Below are 24,188 nucleotides of genomic sequence, written 5' to 3'. Positions count from 1 at the left end.
ATTATTAAAAACTGTGCAATGGAATTCTACTGTGTTGTGTGCTTGATAAGCAGCAACATGTAGCAAATTGAATCTGGACCGAAAAATAATGCATACCCAACATGTCGCAAGGTGCGCATTATTTTTCTATAGTTTATTGGGCCTTTGTCTGTTTCCTAATTAATTGTCAACTGGCTAAAGATGACACAATTAAATCTCATATACAGAAAGCAATACAGAGAGAAAATATGAGCAACAATAGATATTTAACACACATCAGAAATGTTTATTTGGATCAAACATAAGGCACATCTTCAAATATTCCAAAAATATCATAACAAATAATGGCAAAAATAAATACATGTATTTTTAGTTACATTAATAAATAAATAAATAATACTGATTCATACGTAAACTCATCTGAAATCTCACTTACTTTTTATGGGTATGATATCACATTACATATCTCATAATATCACATGAAATGACTAATAAAAACAGTGTGTAGTTCTCACAGAGATCAGGAGATCAATCCAATGACCATGTTCTCATTTGGCAAGTTATGAGACATGGTCATGCATTCAGATTGTATGACACAGTAAAGTATTTCACAGTGAATTAAGTAACACATTACTTTATGAGACTGTAAAGAATGCAATCATTTAGGGGAGTTCCTAAATGGCTTAAATAATAAATAAAATGCCAAGTGAAATATAAAATAAATAACCTAATTAATAAATAAATAAAAATACAAAATCTGAAGAAAAAATACAAAGAAACAAATACCATTGCCTCCATGTCCTGACTGATGGTGCAACAAGATTCCAGCAACAAATAATTTGACTGTGTACACATATCAGCTGTTAATTAGTTTTTTACTTGTCACTGTATCTGTTTTTGTGTAAAGCCCAAAGTTTACTTTGATTTTGACATGTATGCTAGGGTACAATGCTGTTTAATCTATGCATGCTCTATAGAGTACAACAGCCAGGTTTATTTTTTTTTTCCATTGGGAAGTCAAATTTTCCTAGCATCTGTGGAAGAATAGCACAGACACTAGACAAAGATGGAACTTTCAGTTTTGCTTGTCAACCTGCATGTGTTTCAGTAAATTTTGCAGGCTTTAAGTATATTTTGAAAGGCAATGCGTTTGTGTCAAAACTCAGGTATACTTTGGGCTTTACGCTCTAGGCTGCTCATAGACCTGCTTTATTTACGCAGAGCTGCACAGTGTTAGGGTTCTCTGCCAAGCTGGAGGTCATACTGTGAATACTGCGGAGGATGTCACAGCTGAAGTCCTGAAGCTGTTGCAGGGTGAGGTGGGCTGCCACCTGGGTCAGGTATTCATTTGTCAGATGCTTGGCCAGATCATGCTCAGGGGTCTGCGACTGCTCATCTGATGCCTGCTTTGATGGGTCAAATCCTGCCTGGTTCTGCAACTGTGAAAATATATGAATACATAAATACATGAATGGAATATTCAAACATGCAAAAAAACAAAAAAACAATAGAGTTCAGTCAAAAAAAGTTATACCTTCCCAACTCACTCTTATCGTAACACTTTTATAGGGTCTTTTTTTCTATCACAGTGACATTAAGGTTTACATTTTTGCCATCTTGTATGAATTATTACAACTTCTCATGAGATAAGGTTGACCTTCTCTATTTATATTACTATGGTTTAAACACGTTACTTGACTGCTATCCAAAGACAGGCACTGTAATATGATGCCAGACATAATTTAAAAATAGCAGTACATGAAAGTGAGTTTCTAAATCAAGGCATGACTAAACAGGCTAACATTCATGAAATTCAGGAATTGATACTACAAAACGGTCCCCAAAAAAAGAACAGTCACCAAGTCAAATACCATACCTCTTCAATTAGGAGCAGAAGTTCATGTATTTCAGCTTGAAGGTCTTTTACTTGGTCTGTCTGAGCCAGTGTGGTTGCATTGCTGATCTCTTTCAAGAGATTGAGATGCAGTTGTAGTCCCTTCGTTATGTTTGCAAGGCAGGTTTCCTGTGACAGTAACAGAGAGATCTCACAGTTTATTTGCTGAACTTAAAAATAGAACAAAGTATTTTTGTCTTTTAATTCCCCAAGTAATAATTCTTCTCCAATACTAGATTTTTGCATTAATCTTAGCCAAGTATGATAAAATAAAAGTAACAGTCATGCTTGACTAACCAAAGGCCAGTCCAAAATAAAAATAAAAATAAAAATAAATAAAACCTGAATAAAGCTTACCATGCTGAAGTTATTGGAAATGAGCTGAAGAACTGGGGCAGAGGGTATATACATGTCTTTCTTCAAGAACTCCAACTCCAGCCTAGCCTTGCTGTCGCCCAAAGTCAGACTCTAAAAAAAAAAAGCATTTGACTTGTTTAAACATGACAGCGACATGTTTCTTGTTCTTGTGTCAGTGCATACTCCTCATATACATGCCAGAGTAAAGTAAATTTGCATTTAGTGGCCCCCAAAAGTATTTGACATGTCAGTTGTGAAACAATGTACAGTTTATTTGAGTTAACCAATGGTTGCTCTGCTAGGACACCTGTATGAACTTGTATCAAAACTTCATATATTCAATGAAATAACTTCACACAAGTTCAAAATCATTTCAAAGTGAAGCTATTCTGAAAAAAAAAGGTTTTAGAATCATTTGTTTGGTGAGATACCACTTAATTTGATCATTTGTATCTAATGCAATAACATTCCCAAGTGTGACTAGAGTGTCCAAACAACATGTAAATGTATATATAGCGAGATCTATGAATGTGTAGTTAAAGAAAATTTTGTATTAAAATTTGCAGTTAAGTTCATTGATCCAGGGTGAAATGGTGATACATTCAAAGATCAACTCAACATCTCTTCAGTTGACAGCCCAGATCTTTGGCCTCTTGACTATCATAACCGCAAGCCAATGCACATATGTAAAAATACATGTATAAAAAAGATTAAACTGCAAGCATTTAACCAAATATTGAAGATAAGAGAGACCAAATGTACAATTTTAAGAATCAATCACTGAAAACCCCATACTGATTGACTGCTCTTCTGAATACAGGGGACAGTACGTCCCTAAGTATCTGTGGTGCTTACAGTCCTGAAATATGCTTACCTTGCTCTTTATCCAGGCTGCATGAGTTGTAGGAATGTCTTGTAGAATTTTGTTGATTAAACTGTGGGCCTGTTCAATAGTATCCTTGTTCATAATGTCCAGTTTGTCAGAGATTGGGGCAGATGCCACAATTCCCACAAGTGTGACTAACAGAGCCGCTGGAAGAGAGAGAGTAAGAGACAGAAGCGATCAGTATTGTGTAACACTATGACGCAGATCTCACACACATGGCTTAAGCACTCACATGCTTTAGCCATAGCTGGACAACCTGATTTCACATACATGCACCTGATTTCAGTTTGTGCTGTAAAAGTTACCAAAGCTTCTTCATACTTTTTTTTTTTTTTAAATAACCTTGAATACATGAATCATGTAAACCTAAACTATCTAAGTTAAAAATGGTGTAAATAGTAAAGCATAATTGAAAGTATTTTTGAAAAAAGCATAATAAACAAAATTCTCCAGAATCATACGATTAAAGACTAGAAATAAAACTTACCCTGGAAGTTCATTATAGCAACAGCGATCAAAAAGAAAATGCGCAAAGTCACCAGATTGCAGCAGTAACAAAGTCCCATCATGTTCACGATTTATATATCCTGCAGGGGAAATTCCTCTTTCTGACGTCATCTTGAGTAGATATTGAGATCTTGAGATATTGAGTAATTTAATGAAAGTTATTTTACAACATATTTTGTAGCTAAATGCTGATGAATTTAAGATATTATTTTTATTTTAGTAGACAATTCTAAATGTCATTAACTAAATCAATGCAAAATGTTTTGTTAAAGTCTCATAACAAGTGTTTAAATACTGTCAATTAATACTACAGAAATACTAACAATTCTAACAACAAATAACAAATTCAATATATAAAATTACAATTATATACATATACACACACACACACACACACACACACACACACACACACACACATACACACCTAAAAGGTCAAATTTTTCTAAAATTCACTCAATAATGAATAGACACAAAAACCAATGTCACACATCACTACTTTTCTGAGACACAATTCAATCAGTTAACCACAAAAATGACTACATCTCACAAATGTTGATATTCAGATGAAATTACACAATTATGAAGAGAGTAGCTCATAGCACACTATAAAAGATTTTTTAAATATTATAATATCATAAAAAATATATAATATTATATTATATTATTCTATTCTATTCTATTATGTTGTTATGTTATGTTATGTTATGTTATGTTATGTTATGTTATATGTTATAAAGAATTATATTATTATGATAATACCTTCTTTAACTTTAATACAGCATGGGCATATTCATATAACCTCATATTCAAAATTTTTGTCACCAAAAAAGCATATTGATGTCAGTATTGTTCTCTTTCATTCCTTTGTGTTTCACAGTAGTGTGTATTTTTTGGGACCACTACATTTCTAGCTTTCACTCCCAAGCAGAAACTAAACTATAAATAGAAACAATGATGAGACAGATACACTTAAATATATCTGTATTGCTTTGTGGTCTATATAAGTAAGTGATAAATTAATGCTCCCCGAAATTCCATGTTGCACTAACCTCTACCTCTGGTGCCAACAGAAGTTATGTAATAAGAGCTTGACGTAAAGTGGGTTTTTCACCAAAGATCTGATAACTGTGAGTGAATTGCTCTGTATGAGTAATTATTTCCTAGAGCGCAATGGATCATAATATTTAAGTGAAAATTCCATTACAATTATTAATTTAAATAACAATCTTCAGCCAAGACTCAGAAAGTTTACTTGGAGATTGTTGCTGAACAAATGTTGTTAATAAATTTTAATTTTACTGTAAGATGGACAGATGGACAGACATATGAATAGATAGATAGATAGATAGATAGATAGATAGATAGATAGATAGATAGATAGATAGATAGATAGATAGATAGAGATCTGATTAGTTGAGTCAAAAAAACACTCATTTTTTCCTACTCTGTCATCATCACACCAAAACCATTAGTAGAAACATGTGGTGTTGCGTATTGTTGTGTAAGGCTTTCCTTCAAAGGAAGGGGTAGAGACAGTGTCAAACAGATGAGGGGAAAGGGGAAGAAGTGTTTCTATGGAAACAAGCAGTATCAATTGAAAGACATAACCAAATAAAAGTGACCTCACCATCACATCATGTACATGCACAGTGTGAATCTCTGATTTCACCAAAAAAAGATTAATATTTTTCATTGTGAGAGTGGGAGAGAAACAGAAACAGACAGAGAAAGGGGAAGAATGGTGTTGCTAAATTCAGTGTGTTCCCACAAAACCCTCCATTATCATGAGCTCACTCATTCCTCTAGACAGATGGAACATATACTCATTCTTAATTGAAAGCGCTGCTAAAATTGCACATCATGATGGCACTGCAGACAGAAAATGAATCGTAGATCTTTTCAGATTTTTTTTAACAGTTGTTTTTAATTTGATTTATAACAAATTCAAGAATAATCTTGGCATATGTAGATCTTTCAAAGGACGACTGTTCAAAGAGGGAAAATTTAGAAGTGAATAAATCTAAATAGGATGTAGGCCTAATCATGGCATCACTGATGGGTCCCTTCCGTTCCATGAGCTTAAAGCATTTGACCATTCACCTCTATGACAACACTCCTAATGCTTTAATTTTTCAGTTGCAAACAGCAGCAATATGTCATTGTTAATAATATGTCAATTAATTAAGCAGTTTAAAATTTTATATGTTTTAAGAAAAAGAAAGTAGGAGCTGGCAAAGAAAAATGATAAAGCTTTTAATCTGTACATACTTAAAATTCATAACCAACCTTTCATTCTCTAAGGGTTTATTGTTTGATCAAAACTTGTCTGACGAAGATGCGTCCTTAGCATGAATAAAGGACCCCAGGAGTTCTTTGAAGTTTTTAATTGCCTGAGTCAAGCTGTGTGGATTTTTTTATGCAGTTATGGAACAGAGATCTGTCCCAATAATGAGACACCTGAGCTTGTTTTGTGGGGTCTGTGGCTCTGCTTGGCTTTGATTATGGTCAACACTCCTAAAGAATAAGCAACTGAAATTAAGTGAAGAACAACAAGAACTACACAAAATAATAAAGTGCCAAATTAATAAAATGACATAGATTTGGTGAAAATATAAAAGCAGAACTTATTAGCTTGCTAAAAATAAATATTTAATCTGTTTACAAAAAAAAACAAAAAACAAAAACAAAAAAACACTTGGAAAACACATTGAAAGAATATGAATGGGGTAAAACAATGTTAAATGTAAACAAATTACATTGTAATCAACTGCCATTAGGAAGTCTAGGCACTCTAAAGGGTAGCTCTCTTCAGGTATAAAACCCCTTGGTCAGTGTCCTGAACCCACAATATAAGCTCTTATCCATCATGTTCCTTTTCTTAATCACACAAGAATATAGAACCCATTGTTCAGCAGACATGTTTGGAAATGTGTGCTTCCACAATATTCAATACCACAACTAGGTAAGAGGGAATATTATTTAATAAGTGTTTTACCACCATTTGCCTTTAATGCAGGTTACAACCTTCTTAGGATAGATTTATATGACTTTTGAATAGTGTCCAGTGGAATGTTGTCTGTCAGAATATCTGGCATTTGAGACTTGTAATCACAGCTTGTTCATGGATTTTGATTTTGTCAAGTTCTCTATGGCCAGTTTTTGTTGTTTGGACACAGTCCTTAAAACATCAAAAACTGTGACATTACGGTTACAGCTGCTGACAAGTCTAACAAGTCACCCATTTCACCCACAGTTTATAATAAAAACTGCTGAAAACTTGCACTACACTGAAATAAAATCTAGAGAATATGCACAAAGTTTCTTTGTTTGTTCCTTTCTTTTTTAGTTCACTGTAGCCTACACAAATTATATTAACCTCTATAATAATGGGTGTTTACATTAACATTTAGTACTAACCTGTAGAGGGCAATGTTGTTTATAGAATCAGAGACAGAAGGAAGCAAAACAGATTGAGAAAGTGAGAGAGATATGAAAATAATATGAAGCAACCTAAAGTATCATGTAAATGTCATATATATGAAGGATATTAAGAATGGTTATATCATCTGATGATATGCATGATACAGCCACTGTATCATGCACCATGAAGCACAAGCAGAACAATTTCGATCATACATAAGATGTATTTACAATTTATTTACAGTGACATTTGTTCTGCATTAGTTTTTAATCCAGAGTCATTATTAGGCAGAAGTGCACACACACACACACACACACACACACACACACACACACACACACACACACTGCCTCCACACAAGTGCAAGGTGAGCTAGTCTGAAATGTAAATTAACCTGAGGCAACAGGTGTGTGTTTGGTAGAGGACTGTAACATTACCTGTTAAACCAACCCCCTCTACACACACACACACACATACACGCACACACACAAAATCTCACCTGCTGGACCTCTTAATTTACTCTTCTAATGAAATGTCAGGGACAAATGTTTCTTGGCTACAACTACATACTATACAATGTCTATGATAGCTTGTGTATAAATATATTACTGTTGTGTTTGCACATTCTGTCCATTTTTGTCGCATCATGTATTAGTGAAAGTGAGATGTGAGCAAGGGAAAGTCTTACCCTCTATATTTTAGTAGTACTGATACTTTATGATGGCTTCAGGAGGAGAATATTTCTCCCAAAAATGAATATTCTGCCTTCATTTGCTCATTATTAATTCAGACTTTTTTTTCTGTATGGCTTTTTTTGTTGTTGTTGTTAGGAGGACAATTTATGTATTAGGATGTATTTATGAATGTCTTTTCCAGACAATGGGGCCATTGAGCTTGGGGGAAAAAAGTCACCATAGTTATAATAATTTATGTAGCAAAGTCTTCTGAAACCACACAACAGCTTTGCACCGCAGCATTTTAATCTCATTCAGTTGCACGTACTCAAACTTGCTGCCTCAAGGCATGTGCCAGATTTGACCTCACTGACACTTTTTACACAGTTTTAACATAAACTAATAAGTGTAATATGATGCATATTTGTCAGAAATACATGAAACAGGTAACAAACGGGTAAGATTTCTGCACTCAATAAAATTATGTCATACTTTATTATTAACTGTTTGCATGTATTTGATTTTATTTAAATAATCACAAATTTGAAAACAACACCAATATTTACCATTTTAAAAAAATTCACTAATAATAACAAAATATAAAATAAATGATTAAAGGAGACTAGATATTTGCCAAAAAAAACTACAAAATCATTACAACATCAAACTCTTCACCAATATATTCACAATTTATCAAATAAAATCAAAAGCATGTTAAAAAAAATTAAAAAAAATTAATGAAATTGATAGCAAATTTGTTAGTGGTTTATGGGATGGGGAAAAAAAGGTAAATTGGAACCACTGCAAATTGTGAAAAAAAAATTAAAAAAAATTAAGCATGTGTGATGAAGCAGAACAAAACAAAACAAAAGACACAGTAAACATCTTGTCCTGAAAAGACATTAAATGCATTCTTCTGTTTTATGAATAATACATAATTTACTGCATTGGTTAAATCTGTATGTTTGTTTTAATAATTATTACAATCTAGCTTTTTTAAATACAATTCTCTGTTTGTCAGAATTTAAGAACGCTATAGATTTCATTTTCATTCCATTTTCATGTTTTAGAGTTTAATCCTTATTTAGTGCTTATAAAAGTGCTAAAGCTATAATTTTTCAATATAAAAACAAATAAAAATGTAATTGAAAATGAAGAATAATATAAAAATAAAAACTAATTAAAAAATGTCAATACTGCAGTAACATTCTCTAGTTGCAAGAAGCAGTTCATGTTGACCTTAAGATCCCCTCCTATTATCTTCTATGTTGAACCAATATCTAACTGCTCTAATTGAGACAGAAATGCTTAGGACTTTCATTATTCTACCAGTATATAATACTGGTGGGACTCACATTATTTCAGGCTCTGTAACTAGACTAGGCCATGTTTTTGTTCTCCCGTGTTCGACTTTTTAGTCCCCATAGGAATACCCTTTCAGAACATCCTTAGCTGATGGGAAGATTCCTCAAGGTTCTCTGGGCAACACTCCAGGTCAGGGAAATCTGCCTCACAGTAACCCAGTAAGGAAAAACACTTCAAGAAGGAGGGCCGTCACCTTTGAGGCATCTTGATTGATTGGCATGTCAGAATATTTCATGCATTATAAATGGCATTGATTACACATTTAGAATGGTGTTTGGGGAGTATTTCCAGGGGTTATTTCAAAAGTAAATCAAAGTTCTTCTGACAGGACCTGCAATCTCAAGCAGATGCCAAGTGTATCATACCCAATTCATACCCAATAGCAGTCAAGGGGTTCACAAGTTCTGAAGAGGAGCTGTAATCAGATTTCTACACATATATTAAAAGCATCTCTCAAATGCAGATTCACTTTAAAGGGTCATGCATCGGTGGGGCATAGCATGCTTTGATCATCCTCCAAGATTGCTTGTTTTTGTTTTTATGTATTTTATATTTCCATGTACATTATCAACTGGAAGATTATTTATATATTTGGCAGACGTTTCTATCCAAAGCAACTCACACTGCCATCAAAGTATAACAGTTTATATATATTCCCTGGGAATTTAAGCTATAACCTTATTGTTAATGATATGCCCTATCATAACAACATCCTCCGACTAAAACTCAGCTCAGCGTCACATTCAGAAACACATTCACTCACATACATAAAGGCCTGCAATAATTATAATATATATGCAACATTTGATTTTAATGTGTTAGTAAGTGTTGGAATTAACATTAACTAAGATTAATAAATGCTTAATAACATGTATTTTTCATTGTTAGTTCATGTTAAATAGTTAACTAATGTTAGGATGTTCAAAAATGGAACTCATTGTGTTTTTGGAATATTCCAGGTTCAGTAAAGGCACTAATAGCACCATGTTGATAGATAAAAAAGTTTAACTCATTTTCAATCAATCAATCAATCAATAAACAAAAAAACAAAAATAAAATAACTTCACATTTACCTCAGAAAAGATCCCATGCCACCCTTATAATGCATGAGAATGGGATTAATTTTCTAATCGTAAATGTAAAGCTTAAAGTTTCATAAATCACTTACATTAATTCTGTTAAAAATGGCATTGTTTTAGCAGTAAATTTTAATTTAAATATAAAATATTACTATAAAAGTTTGTGTTACTACTATTGAAGCAGTGAGTATTTTAACATAGTGTTTTAGCTTGTGCTGGACTTTAAACTTGTTCCTTGAAAATGTGCTAAATGCTTGTTATATTGCAAATATATTGCAATATTAAAAATGTTAGTTATGGTGCAGTATAGACATTCTGAGATATCCATCATAAATAATAGGTTGTTAGGTATATTTTAGTGGGTCATTTTGTACCAAGGTGACTTTCGCAGCTAATTGCACAGATACAGGCCATTATGTTTGTGTGTGAACACATGTTCGTGAAGATGGCCAGGGGTATTTTGACACCTAAAAAACAACTCAACAAACCAAACAACTATTATTAAAAAAAAAAAACAAAGAATATAAAAAATCTATATATATTTGTAAAAATGTTAAATAATATATGAGAGGTATGAACAAATTGTCATTTTCTAATTTATTGTGATTGTTGTTATTTAATTAATTTATTTATTTGGTAAACCAGGCAATGAACAGGCTAAAGTGCACAATCCATATGTAAAGCAAAAAACAAGTGAGTATTACAGATGAAAATAAGGTTTACCTATAAGTTTACTTTTCATTTTCGGCATGACATTTATATAATTCTTGAATAATGTTATAGCATCAGTGGGTTGAATACAGCCTGTGATCACAGAGACCTAAATAAACAATGCCATGTTGGCACACTAACGCAGATAACACTTTCAAACAAACCACATAATGCATAAATTTTCTGTTGCTAACACTGAAACAGAAGATCAAACATATGCATGATCAGTAAATAATTTCACTAACATTTTACAATAAGGTTGTACACATTAAGGTTAGCTTACACATAAGTTGAAAGCATGAAAAAAGCACTGAGCAAAACAGTGGTTTTAGAGCATTTTAATTTCCACAAAGACTAATAGATTTTAACTGTACATGTTTTACTTTTTAAATTAAACGTAACATTATATATTTATAAATTAACACTAGCATAAAACTAAATAAATGCTATAAAAAAAAAAGATTGTTCATGCTATATAATGCATTAAATAATGTTAATGCTTAGAACCTTATTGTAAAGTGTTTACTTTCTTTCCTTCTTAATATAAAAACTTTACAACCACTTCTGGACTAAAGTTATTACCTAGTGAGCTGCCTTGTTATCTACTGTCTACATAGCTAGATGCAAGCAAAATTATGCCTGCCTATCATTTGGAACAGCTTTCCTGTCAGTAGCGCCTCTGATATGTTAAAATGTCTTGCTAGGCAGCTCATTAGGTTTTGGAACAGAGTGCACTTTTTTAATGAACTCCATGACATCCTTCACTGCCTTCAGTAAAAAAATTACAAAATGCTATTTTCTTAATTTACAGATTTGACTTGTAAAGCTTTGTAGATATTAAATCACACAAGGCAGAACATTCAGGTGGATTTAAATTTAAGATTTATCTTGGCAGACATTCTGAATTATCCCTGCTGGCACTCAACATAAGAAACTGAACAATCACACAGTATTGGATATGACATACAGAGGATCCACTCTAACAGCGCAAACACACTTTGTGGTGGTCAACATCATCTCATTATCTTTAAACATAAAAATTTTGAAACATTTTAATTCATTTTTTTAAAGTGTCTCATGGGTTTCCCTAGAAACGACAACAGTGATTTATCTTACAGTGACTGATGACAAAAATAACAAGCTAACCTGTTTATTTCTTTTAAGTCACAGCATCAGTAACACTGCAGGATTCATGAAGAAAATAATTAACCGTTTTCTGTGCTCCCCTAAAAATCTAACCACTGAGTATCAAAGCAAACTACAGTGCTTTTTACTTTTGCACAGTTTGTATATGTTTACTGAGGCACCTGAAAAAACAGTGATGCATGCAAGAATGTGTTGCTCTGTAAAATTTTGATGTTGCCTGCAGGGACAACAACAGTACTTTTTGTAAATACCCAGTAGGATGAGTGATTTACGCTCCATGTGTTTCCTTTTAAATGGGGATCTGCCTGAAAATGAACCACTGGAAAAAAAAAAAAAAAAAACAGACAACGCCTCCTTTAAAAGCATGCAGAGCAGACAAACCTCTTAGTCAAGATGAGCCTCAAGCTCTGCCATTTCTGAATCAATTATTCATCTGAATTGGATTAGATGGTCCCTGTGATTTCCTTCCTTCTGTCTCCAGTCATCTCTGTCCATGCGTGTGTTTGTGGATGGTTTTAGCATGTTATGTTTCACATTTCCCTGTTGTGAACATTGCAATCCACTGACCACAAAGCATCCTACTTAAAAAGTTCTTTCTTGTTCTTTGGGAGGGTACTGATCAATCCTGAGTGGTACCTTGAAGTGAGTGGTCTGTGATTCAAGGGATACAAAGCCATTATTCTTTGTTTTTCAACAGGTTTAATCAATTTTGTACTTTAGAGACAGGTAGCCCATTGTCCAGTGTGCCATTGCCTTTTGGCAGCCTGAGAAGCTTCCTCCATATGTCATGAGCACATGGCCTGGCACTATACCACAGTGCTGATGGTGGAAGACTCCTCAGACTTGCCCTGCCTGCTGGGCAGAGACTTGAGATACTCCAGGTGGCGCCTGGCATCTTCCTGATTGTGTCTCACATAGTAGACCAGGTAGGAGATGACCATGGTGAACCACCCAAACATGGTCACCAACATGGCCACGTCCGTGGTCTTTTTGAGCACCACACACAGGTCCAGGTCTTTGGCCAGCAGGAAAGGCACGCCTTGGGCTCCAGAGTCTGAGGGTTCAGATGTCTGACAGATAATGCCAGTCAAAGACACAGGCTCTAAGTCTAGGCGTGGAAAGGCTGTCTGCAGCCTGCAGTCACAGTGCCAGGGGTTTCCAGTGAGGTTGGATTTTGCTCTAACACCTTCAAAGGCATCTGGGTCCAGTGTCGTGAGCTGGTTGGATGAGAGATCCAGAAATTGTAGAGAGACTGCCAAGCCTCTAAAGGCTCCAGGTTCAAGCAAAGCTAGTTCGTTATGGGAAAGATCCAGTTCAGCTAGCAGTGGAAGATCATGAAAGGCATCGGCAGGGATGCTGGTCAGGAGGTTGTAGTCCAGGTAGAGGCGTCGTGTATCATTGGGAATGTCCTGAGGGATCTCAGTAAGATGCAGGTTGCTGCAGCGCATAGTCTTACCACCAAATGAGCCCTCGCTGTCTGAACAGTAGCAACGTTTGGAGCAGGAAGTCGCAGCATGGTGGAAACACAGTGTCATCAGTACTAAGCTGTGTAACAGCAACCACATGACCACAGAGTGCCGAAGCAGCCAACCTGAGGGTAGCAGCATTGTGGGACAGCGGGCATAATCCCTTTAGAGTACAACCTGTGCTGAGAGCATCCAGGGAGTTGTACTCAACATCAAAATGCCCAACAGCTTGCAAGCCTAGAAGATTGAAGAATACAACCAGTTAATGGAAAATATATATTTCTTTAATGTTTCAGATTTCAGAATAGGTAAAGATCATAATGTGTTTCTTTTGAATGCTGCTGTGCTGCCTGTGTGTGATAATTTTGAAGTATGAGAATTAAGAATGAGAGCTAAAGAGCCCCTATTATGCTATTTTAAAGGCTCCTAATTATGTTTTAGAGGTCTCCTACAATAGGTTTATATGCATCTAAGGTCAAAAAAACACTTTCATTTATATATATATATATATATATATATATATATATATATATATATATATAATTATTATTATTATTATTATATATTATTATAGAAATCATATAAAACAATTTGTTTGTATCTTCAGTCACTCTAAACCCCACCTGTCTGCTAGCCTACACTGCTCTGATTGGTCAGATGACACAGTCTGTTGTAATTGATTTTAAACTTACAGCGTGTTTCGGAAACAAAATGCCCATTACAATTATCTGAATGTCAGCTCTGGAGGATTCATTCCTCTGTAATTCCTCTACATCAGCATTACCAAGTGTACGTATGTCCATGAACAAACTGAAGTGCTTATTTCTATGACAATCTGCATTAATTGACACAATTTTAGGTAATAGTACGAACCATGCTCTTCTGTGTAAGCTGTGCGCCACAAGGATATTTTTATTATATATTTATATTTTAATTTAAAAGAAAACAGCGCATCTTTGTGGCGCGGGAGACACAGAAGAGTGTAAGCTGCCTGAGTTCAGCTCATATTCTCCAAAATAGTGTTACGGTGATGTGGAGAGACACAGAGGAGACAAATTGTTGAATAAAGTCATTATTTTTGTTTTATTATCATACAAAAAGTATTCTCGTCCCTTCATAACATTAAGGTTGAACCATTGATGGCAGATGGACTATTCCGAAGGAGCTTTTCATACTTTTCTGGACCATGACAGTGTATTTTACTTAGCAGTCTATGGGACAGTCACAAGCCTCCCAGTTTTCATCCAAAATATCTTAAATTGTGTTCCGAAGACGAACAAAACTTTTACAGGTTTTGAACAACATGGGGGTAAGTGATTCATGACAAAATACTTTCACATTCAAAAACAAAAAAGAATATCCATTCACATTGATAACATATGAGTGGCACTTCCTCTAAAGTGGTGTTTGTTTGAAATATCTGCTATGATGGCCTAATTCACAACTCTGTCACAGGTATTAATGAAATCCAGGACTGACAAAAAATGACTTGTGAATAAGATGTTTCTTCACGATTTTTTTTTAAATAGGCAGAATGTACTGCTGAACTTCCCTATGCTCACATAAAACATAAGAAGTGACCTTTAAATACCTCTTATGAACTGTTGTCTTACATAAGAACTATGTTATTTATTATATTCAGATTACCTAGACAGAGAGGCCCAGGTAAAGAATGCAATTCCGTCCCTTCCCTCCTTCCAAGACAACTTACAAGTTATAAGATTCTAATGTACAAGACACAGTGCATTTTGTCACAAAAGCACTGAACTATGAGACTGGACTGCCATGGTTCTCCTAGGGGTCACTGGAGAAATATTCATGAAATTTCTTATTAACGGAACTGTTTCCTATGTTGTTGTGATTTGAGCTGAACAGAAACAGCGTATCAGAGTGACACAGCTGAGATATTCTCCAAAATGGCACCAGGGTGATGCGGAAGAGAAAAATTGTTGAATAAAGTCTTTTTTTTTCTTTTTTTTTTGCACACAAAAAGTATTCTCGTAGCTTCGTATAATTGCGGATGAACCACTGATGTCACATGGATTCATTCACAGATCTCCTTGCTACGTTTCTGGACTTGGGAACATTTCAGTTGCGTTGCTGTCTTTGCAGGGTCAGACAGCTCCAGATTCCATTGAAAAAAATCGTAATATGCCTCCATCCCTTCAATCACTCAAATTCTATCAAAAACCCCACCCTCCAAAGACATATCAGCAAACCCAAATGTGCTAGGTGACAGCTGGAAAGACGTGTAGCATTTGGACCAATCAGACACACAACTATTTGTTATATTTAACAAATAATATCTAACGCCCCTTCATCTTACCAAAGGGTCTATGGACCCTTCCCCTGAAATGCAACTAACATCTCAAAAAAGGCAGAACAGGCCTCTGGTTCCATAGCAACCAAAGGCAAACTATCTGATAACACTAGTTTTATGGCTCAACGGAATGGAGGCAAAGCAACTCTTAACTCAAGTCTCTCTAAAACAGACACATAATGCCCATAAAAAAGGGACTCTTCTCTAATAAGTTCATAAGAAAACTTCTCTTTGAATGAACACACATATCCTTCAGGTCACTGTGTATATTATTGCTTTTCTTGTATATTGTCTGTTGAATTTGACTTTTATGCATGCTTATGATAGAAACACTCGTTCATATAATCTTACATATGTGTAATCTTACCACGTTTAGTATCTGTTAATTTGTCTTCTGATGATCTAAACAAGAGTGTATATTATATGTTGATACCTATGCAACATATTAGTGTTCTAAGAATCTTTACTAGTGTGTATATCAACTTCTGATCCAGTTACATGTGCAAGTTGCCATGCTTCCAAAAAAAGGGTCGTAAAACTCCCCAGTATTTCCAACCTCCCGCTTGAGGTTTCTGCCTTTCTTATTGGACAAGCCCATTCTGAGAGGCGTGAATAGTCTCAGACTTTAAAAAGGCTCACACACAGTTCTGTCCAGTTCTTATACTTCTGCTAAGTCTTCTGTGGAGAGCCTGAGCTGGTGCAGGCATGCCCTGGTGGGCCCCAACACATAGCTCAGGCAGTCTGTGGGTCGGTTAGAATCTGAGAAGTGAGGATGTGAGCTAGAATGCTATTAAGAACACCCTAAGCATGTGCCAGGCCTTCAGCCTTGACTTTACATTCACCAAAGATCCTCTGACTCAAAATGGTTTTGTCTCATCACCTAACTTCAGCCAACCTACTGGAGCCCCAAAGTGCATAAGGACTCTCTTTCAAACAGGCGAGACGTGCAAGTATCAAACTTAGTCTTATTAATTGATACATTAAGTATCATTTACACCCTTTACAAAGGTGTGTTTGAACTAAGAAACTGGTGTTTTCATGTTTTTGTTCATGTTTTTATTCCTCTTCTCTTTACTGCTTAAGCTTTAACCCTTCTTCCTGTGCCGACTGTGTGCGTGTGTGTGTGTGTGTGTGTGTGTGTGCGTGTGTGTGTGCGTGTGTGTGTGTGTGTGTGTGTGTGTGTGTGTGTTAGACTAGTTTAAGTGTTTATGTAGTTAATGAAGTCTTACTTTTATCACACTTCAGTTTGTTCATTATTTGCACATAACTGGTGTCCCTAATCATGCAGATTTTAGCTACATGCTCTGAGTAGTATTGTACAGTAAGAAAGTTGTTTTCCTTAAACAGGAAAGTAACATTCTTAGAATCAACAGACAGCTGACACTGAGATGTCAAGTAAATACTTTCAGCGGATCTTCTAAATATTTATAATTAATTATAACTAGTTATGATTAATTATTCATATTCCCCATTTGAGCTGATTTGCTACAGATGCTTAAAAAATGGCATATTCTTTTGGGACAGATTCATTGTTTTTTCTTTGTTTGTTTGTTTGTTTGTTTCAGATTGACATTTGCACATATCAGACTTGCAAAGTGCAACATATGCTCTTTTATTCTGGTGTTTGATAAACTGTCCAAATAAATCTTCATTTGAATGCTTATATTTAACTTAATTAGCCTTACCACAAACAATTGTCATTCTAAATATTGCAGATGGAAAAGACAGCAGCCCAAATGATGTACAGTACAAGAGAGGGCAGGTAAGGAACACTGCCTGCTATTCGATCTGTGGTTGCCATTTTGGATATTTAATCCCACCAATGTTGTGGTCAGTAATCCATAATAATAGTTTCACTTAAGACACAGCTCATTCTGTCTGAAGAACAAGTATGAACTACAACTTGTTTTGTAATTTACCATTTTTGATTTATTTGGTCCAACCTTCTAAAAATAGCTTCCCACCTTGGCTCATTAATATATCAGCAGCATATAAGAAGTGGCTATCCTCTTACAAATCTTCAGGGTAACATGCTCTAGAAGGCCTCTGCCTTGGTTGGTTCCAATAATTTCCAGCCTTAACCATTGTAAGAAAAACTACAAAACTTATTTCAACTCTGCACAAGCCTGCCGTTTCAACCAGTATAAAAATCACTTGTTCTCTATTTATGTATTGCATCACCTCTTATTACCTATAATTTAGAATTTTCCAATAGCAAAAGTCACTGGGTTTGTAGTTGACAAATGGCAGCGGACCCGCCACTGTCCACTTACGCAGATTAAAAATGAAATCGATCTCTAAGTACCTCTTAGTATCACATAACGAGTGGGAGTCTCCTAAAGGAGGGACTGTTTGTTGAAGGGAGGGGGGAATAAGATGTTCTAGACTACAAAAAGAGCTGAAATGCCAGGCAAATAGATCCCTAACTGAAGGCTGAAGAAGGGAGAGAAAAAGAGAGAGAGGGAGAAAGGAAGACATTAGCTCAGCTTTCATGCTTCAGTGACCAAAGTCTTTTCCTGCCAAAAAACCAAACCAAGACAGTTATTTACCCGGGTTTAAAAGAAAAGTGATTTTAGCCTTGCTGTACCATAAGGTATTCTCTATTAAAGTGTGTAAGGGTGAACTAAGGATGAGCAAAGTCATGGAATATAGGTTAGATAAGAGTCACAGCCCCCCTGGAAAATCTGTACCGCTCATGAATACACAACAGGGTTCTGTCATGACATTTTCGCAAATGATAGTGTGGGCTGGACACATAAGGAGAGACCGACAGACAGTGAAAGATGAGGACAACAAAAACATAAAACACAGATCTGAAGAGAAATACAGCTGAGAGGGAAAGGAAAAATCAATGATAGCTCAATAACAGCTCAATGGACAGAGATGGACAAAATAAAGGTTGAAACAAGACATGAGAGGGAAGCATGTAGGGGGTGAGGAGAAACCACACAGGATGTTTACATGATTCAACAGAGAGAACAAGAGAGGAAACAAGAGAATCTGAGGAGCAAGTCTTACATTACAGAAGAGAAGAAAGAAGAGAAGGATGAAAAATGGGGTTAAAAGTTTCAGGACAGAACATTTTGGGGGAGAAAACCAATGTGACCCTGCCCCTGCAATGAAAGGCCAATGAACCTAATTAGACTGGAAAAGGAAAATAAAATGAGTTAGTGATGTAAATGCTGTTATTATTAACATAATGGATGAAAGTCACAAATTACAGACACATACATGATATGATTTATGACAATTTATACTTCAGCTTGATTGAAGAGTCATCAAGACTTGTGTTGTGGATTCTTGCTGGCAGCATGGGATGCTTGTGTCCTAGATTACCCACCACACTTCTTAATTAGTTAATGTACCACTATTCCTGTTGACCATCAAACCATTAAACCAGCACTAATCACCACAAATCAAAACTCAATTCAGAAAGGCCTGTGATTTGTAAACAGCCACTGACACATACATATTTTTGTCTTCAGCAACTCCTGACTTTTACTGCTATGACTTTTCAGTGAACTGCCATAAGTTTGTGTTGAGACTCTCAAACAAGAATACAAATTATGGTGAAGAGAATGAAAAATACATTAGAGTGGGAATGGGAAAGGAGGAAAGAAGCTTTGTCGGAGCTGAACTGGACTGTATTGAATAACATGTCATTTGATAGAACTTGACTGAGATGATAATTGGCCTGATATTGCCACTTTGTTATTTTATAAAACTGTTATTGCTCATGCTGAATGTAAGCATTATAGGCCGAGAAAGCCTGGTAGATGACTGACTCTGGAAAGCTCTAACATTAAGAGCTACAGTTAGATGAAAGTTAACGGATATGATTTATTGACATCTTTGGCTATACTGGCCTAAAGGGTTGTTCAAAAGAACCATGTTTCACTATTTAAATCCTGTTGACTCTCCGAGTAGCCTACTTTAAATTCACTCTTTAGTAGGAAACTGTAAAACCTTTTTATTTTTTAAATTGTAATATTTCACAAAAGTGGTAATATTGAAATGTCTAACTTTATTAAACAAAACTGAATAATATGTATTACGTTAAAATGTAAAGGAATTTCCAGGGTCACATCTAGTTGAAATAGCTGTTTAGGGTAACTGCACATTTTCAGTTTTACAGTGTTCAGTACACAGTAGTGTAAATGTAAAATATTTGTGGGTGTTGAGAGAACAGAGAATGGTGGTTAAAAAAACATCTAGGTGATAATAGCTGTTTGATGTATACAAAATATGTTTGAGGCAGCTTATCATTTGGTTTAGTCTGTGTCTTTTGAAACCATAAAACATGCTTTAATCTTGAGAAACATTTCTTAGTCTACAAACTGTTGTGCTTCCTCGTCTCTAGTCTTGTTTAATAATTCATTTCAAACAATGTCTGAGTGCTCCTGACTGCTGGCAGTGTGTGATAGTTTACACGGAGACCCCGCTGTCAACCTGTACTGTTCAATTATCTGAGTTTTCTTTTTTTTTTAAATCAATAATCTACATAAACCTATCAATGACCAGTAATCATAAATCACACATCACGCACATACTCTTTCATATTACCTTAAAGGTTTAAACGTGAACAGACAAATAAAGTGTATAAATAACCTTGGTGTCTCCACATATATCACTGAACTGTTTGACACATAGATATGTATAACTAAATACAGTAGTTATTGTCCACACTTATGAACAACTCCGCTGTAAGAAATTTTTGTTTGTTTTGTTTTTTGCTATATGTTGCAACATCTAAATTACCCCATAATACATTTTATTCATTCAAAAAGTTAAATTCATATAAACCAACCTGAACACATTAATTCATTTTTAAACATTGGTACAAATGACTCCTTGAGGTACATTTTCAAACTGAACATTTCCATATTTTGTAGTGTATTAGGCTAAATGATGAGAAAAAAAAACATATTAAATTCAACCTATGTATATAACATTTTATTATGTAAACAAATATTTAACATATTTGTATAGTGATAATATTTCATATTTACTGAGAAGTAAAACAGATTGTGTTTTGCAAGTTTTACAAGTCACAAGTGACAAGTGTTTAATCAGTTATGCATAGTTTTTCTATAGTTTTTCTAAATAAAAGCAAGAGTTTACACTGTAATTACAAACCTTCGTCAAACACCTATAGACATAAAAATCTTACTCTAAAAGCTTACTGTAGAGCTGTTAAGTGTGTATTTCCTTATTTAAACGCGTTGGATTGTACCGTGCGTTCAGTGCACTTCTCATTCAAATACAAGACTGACTCACATTTCTCCTCTCTTTTCTTCTGAGATCTCCTCTGCTCTTCTCGGCATTCGCATTCGCGGGTTTGCTGTAGAGAAGGAAGTTCAGAGACATTTGCACAAATATTCCTTCTGGTTTAGTGCTGGAGATCCGCACGCAGCGCGAGCCGTGGATGCGTTTGGACGCGGACAGAAAACGAGAGAGAGAGAGAGAGAGAGAGAGAGAGAGAGAGAGAGAGAGAGAGAGAGAGAGCGCACTGATCAGTTTCCACGCAACCAGCAGCACACAGCAGCATCAGAGGCTACAAATTTAGTCTGGTGATTCTAAATGACTTGGTATGCTAACTTCCATGAACTACAGATCATTCGTTCAGTGTTCATGACACTTGATTCAGATATTATCCATATGTGTTCATATTTTAATCTATAAATTAACTACTAAACGAAACTGCTAATGTAATTATGTCATAATTTGGACAAATCCTGAAAGGACTAAGATTATAAAATTAGAATCCATGAATCAAAATAAGATCCTGGATGCACTGAAACTCACGATAACAGAGCAGAATAAATTGTTGAAAAATAACAGAATAAATAGTTTCAAATGATAACAAACCATTAGCTTATAATTAATATAAAAAGTGAATAAGTTAATTGAATAATTAATATAATAATTAAAAATACAATATTCATGACAGTTAGCAAGTGTATTATAAAATCCTTTTTTATCTTATAAAATAACACGTTGCAGATTTTGAAGTGTAAGTAGCTAGAATAAAGATTAATAGAGTGCAAATGCATGTACTATTTATAACAGCTTGAGTTGATTTTTCTCATTGATATAATGTTAAGCCTGTGGTGTCTGTCCAGTCACATTTAAAGGTTAATCTGTGAAAAGATCACTGATGCCTCCCCCATGCTGAAACATGACTTGTTTCATATTATTTACTTCTGCAAATGTAGCTTGCACACACTGGCTCGACAGGCGTATTGCAGTATTGTTTAATATTAACAAATTAATTGAGCATTGCCTTTAAACCCAAAGGCTATTTTCTTCTAATGCAGTTTCTGTAATTTTGTTTAGACAACAGAAAAAAATACAGCCTTTGGACTGATGAAAGTAATCTTTCATTTATTTCACCCGTCTGTGTTATTTCTCTTTCTCTGTCTCACACACTCAAACTAAATCAGACAGCTACTTAAAATGATGACCTGCGTGTGGGTGGGCTGCTGTTAATTCGGATTGATCTGTGGCCTGCTGGAGCACTTATGGACTTAATGTAACAAGATGTTTGTTTGTGTGTGTGTGTGTGTGTGTGTGTGTGTGTGTGTGTGTGTGTGTGTGTGTGTGTGTGTGTGTGTGTGTGGCACTCTAAATGATTGTCTAAAATTATTGTCTGTTATACTTTCATATTATCCTGTGATATTGTAACAAAGAGGAACAAGATGTATGTTGAAGCTTCACCGTATTATATTAAAAATAAAAATAAGGGTGTTTTATTACAGAATTCATCTTCAGTGTTCTCAGCCACACAAGTATTTCACCCTTGAAATGTGAGTTTATCATATTGGAGCTGCTTGATTTATAGATGATTGTGTTGTGCTCACTGCATGACATTGCATGGTCTGTGTTAAGCCCAAAACTTCAGGACAGAATTTACACACCTGAAAACATATTCTGTGCCCAAAATATGACAGGTTTTCGATATACATTAGCATACTTTTCAAAAGAGTACTTTTTACATAAACAATATACTTTAAAAGAGTATACTTAAGTGAAACTTACTGTAATACTTTCAGACATACAGTATAACTGCATGTTAATTAAATGAAAATGTATTGTAGTTTAAATCATTTAAATGTAAAAATTATAAGTAGTTACTCAGTGCATATTTACATGTATTTACTATTATTGTCTTTAAAATGTGCACTGCAGAATGTACTGGTTTATGGTATGTAATTGTGCATTTGTAATGAAACTGCAATACATTTCAAATATACAGCTATAAAATTAATACAGAATAAACAGTACAGTTTAAACTGTAATCAAGTACTTTGTATGCATATTACCTGCAAGTACAGATGTTTAAAAGTAAACTACAAGTGCATATTAAATACATTTAAGCACACAATTTTTTTCACAAGGCTCAACCTCAGATAGTGTAACAAAATCATGTTGAACTCAGTATTAGGCAGACGATATTCCATTGCTATTGATAAGAAGAGAAGAATGCCATTATGCAAATGACTACGGGTAGACAAACCAACAGACAAACAGTTTTCTTCATTAGTGGTACAAGCATTACTGTTAGTCTACTATTAAACAACAACAACAACAACAAAACTCTAGCCCTCAGCTTTAAATTTGGCCATGTAACTTGTTTGTGCTATGAGAGTGAATAATGCGGCTTGTTGAGAAGAGGTGTGCTGTTATATGTTATATTTTAAAATACTTTGGTTATTACTAATAGGTAATTAAGGACTAATGACATACAATAATTTATATAAATATAATGTTATTGGACCTAAAATTCTTGCCTAGGAGAAAGTCAGTGGAAAAAATGAGCAAAAAAATACCCATAAATGTACAGTAATTGAAGGAGGGACCTCAGCCCGATCTTTTCATCCAACAAACCACATTTAGACTAAGCTGAAAGTAGATCAAAGCACTTCAGAATGATCTGGAAGTGGATTAAAGTAGAGCCTCTTTCTCATCATTCAAATTCAATCATCTCACAAAAAAAGGAAACACAATCTAGCCCTTGCCTCAGTCTGATTCAGTGATAGCAGTCTTGACATGGTGACCCAACTTCATTGTTCTGTGAGTGGAGACTGTGATGTTCAAGAAGTGTTTTCTATTCAATTGAAATGTTCCAGGTTCATTTATGCTGTCAGTTACCACAGATAATCATTTAAATCTTTCGTTCTTTCTTTCTTTTGTAAAAACAAACAAAAATTCTATTTACATTGTCAAAAAAAAATCCACAAATTTATTTTTACCTTTAGGGTTACAACAGCTTGTCACACTCTTATATATTTCTTTCTTACACTTACGATGAAAGTCTACTTGTCAAGATACTGCAGCAGTATAAATGTTAAAATATACACAATATCTTTCAATATGAGAA

At 34.8% G+C, this 24,188-nt stretch overlaps 2 protein-coding genes across 2 annotated transcripts; both read right to left on the bottom strand.

The window, feature by feature from the left end:
• Positions 1-244: 244 nt before the first annotated feature.
• LOC109100043 lies at positions 245-3,700 on the bottom strand. Its single transcript, XM_019113537.2, has 5 exons — positions 3,604-3,700; positions 3,105-3,262; positions 2,231-2,341; positions 1,856-2,002; positions 245-1,418 (listed from the first exon to the last, which is right to left on the bottom strand). The coding sequence occupies exons 1-5, from the start codon at positions 3,683-3,685 to the stop codon at positions 1,176-1,178; spliced, it is 741 nt and encodes a 246-aa protein (XP_018969082.1). The 5' UTR covers positions 3,686-3,700; the 3' UTR covers positions 245-1,175.
• A 7,060-nt stretch (positions 3,701-10,760) lies between these two features.
• LOC109100318 (leucine-rich repeat-containing protein 3B-like) lies at positions 10,761-21,242 on the bottom strand. The gene is made up of 2 exons (XM_042735152.1): positions 21,086-21,242; positions 10,761-13,725 (listed from the first exon to the last, which is right to left on the bottom strand). Exon 2 carries the CDS (start codon positions 13,627-13,629, stop codon positions 12,829-12,831), a length of 801 nt encoding a protein of 266 aa, XP_042591086.1. The 5' UTR covers positions 13,630-13,725; positions 21,086-21,242; the 3' UTR covers positions 10,761-12,828.
• Positions 21,243-24,188: the final 2,946 nt, after the last annotated feature.

The sequence above is a fragment of the Cyprinus carpio genome, chromosome B12 (assembly GCF_018340385.1).
Source record: "Cyprinus carpio isolate SPL01 chromosome B12, ASM1834038v1, whole genome shotgun sequence".
Taxonomy (NCBI): domain Eukaryota; kingdom Metazoa; phylum Chordata; class Actinopteri; order Cypriniformes; family Cyprinidae; genus Cyprinus; species Cyprinus carpio.
The sequence above is the reverse complement of the archived record's forward strand: the minus strand, read 5'-3'. Positions and strand labels throughout refer to the sequence as shown.

What these genes read in the sequence shown, in the direction of transcription:
- LOC109100043 (XM_019113537.2), bottom strand. Translation starts at nt 3,685, where the DNA reads ATGATGGGACTTTGTTACTGCTGCAATCTGGTGACTTTGCGCATTTTC. An exon ending in TGCTATAATGAACTTCCAGG is followed by an intron (nt 3,263 to 3,603) that starts GTAAGTTTTATT and finishes TCTCTCTTCCAG; the next exon opens with CGGCTCTGTTAGTCACACTT. An exon ending in TTCTGCTCCTAATTGAAGAG is followed by an intron (nt 1,419 to 1,855) that starts GTATGGTATTTG and finishes ATATTTTCACAG; the next exon opens with TTGCAGAACCAGGCAGGATT.
- LOC109100318 (XM_042735152.1), bottom strand. Translation starts at nt 13,629, where the DNA reads ATGCTGCTACCCTCAGGTTGGCTGCTTCGGCACTCTGTGGTCATGTGG.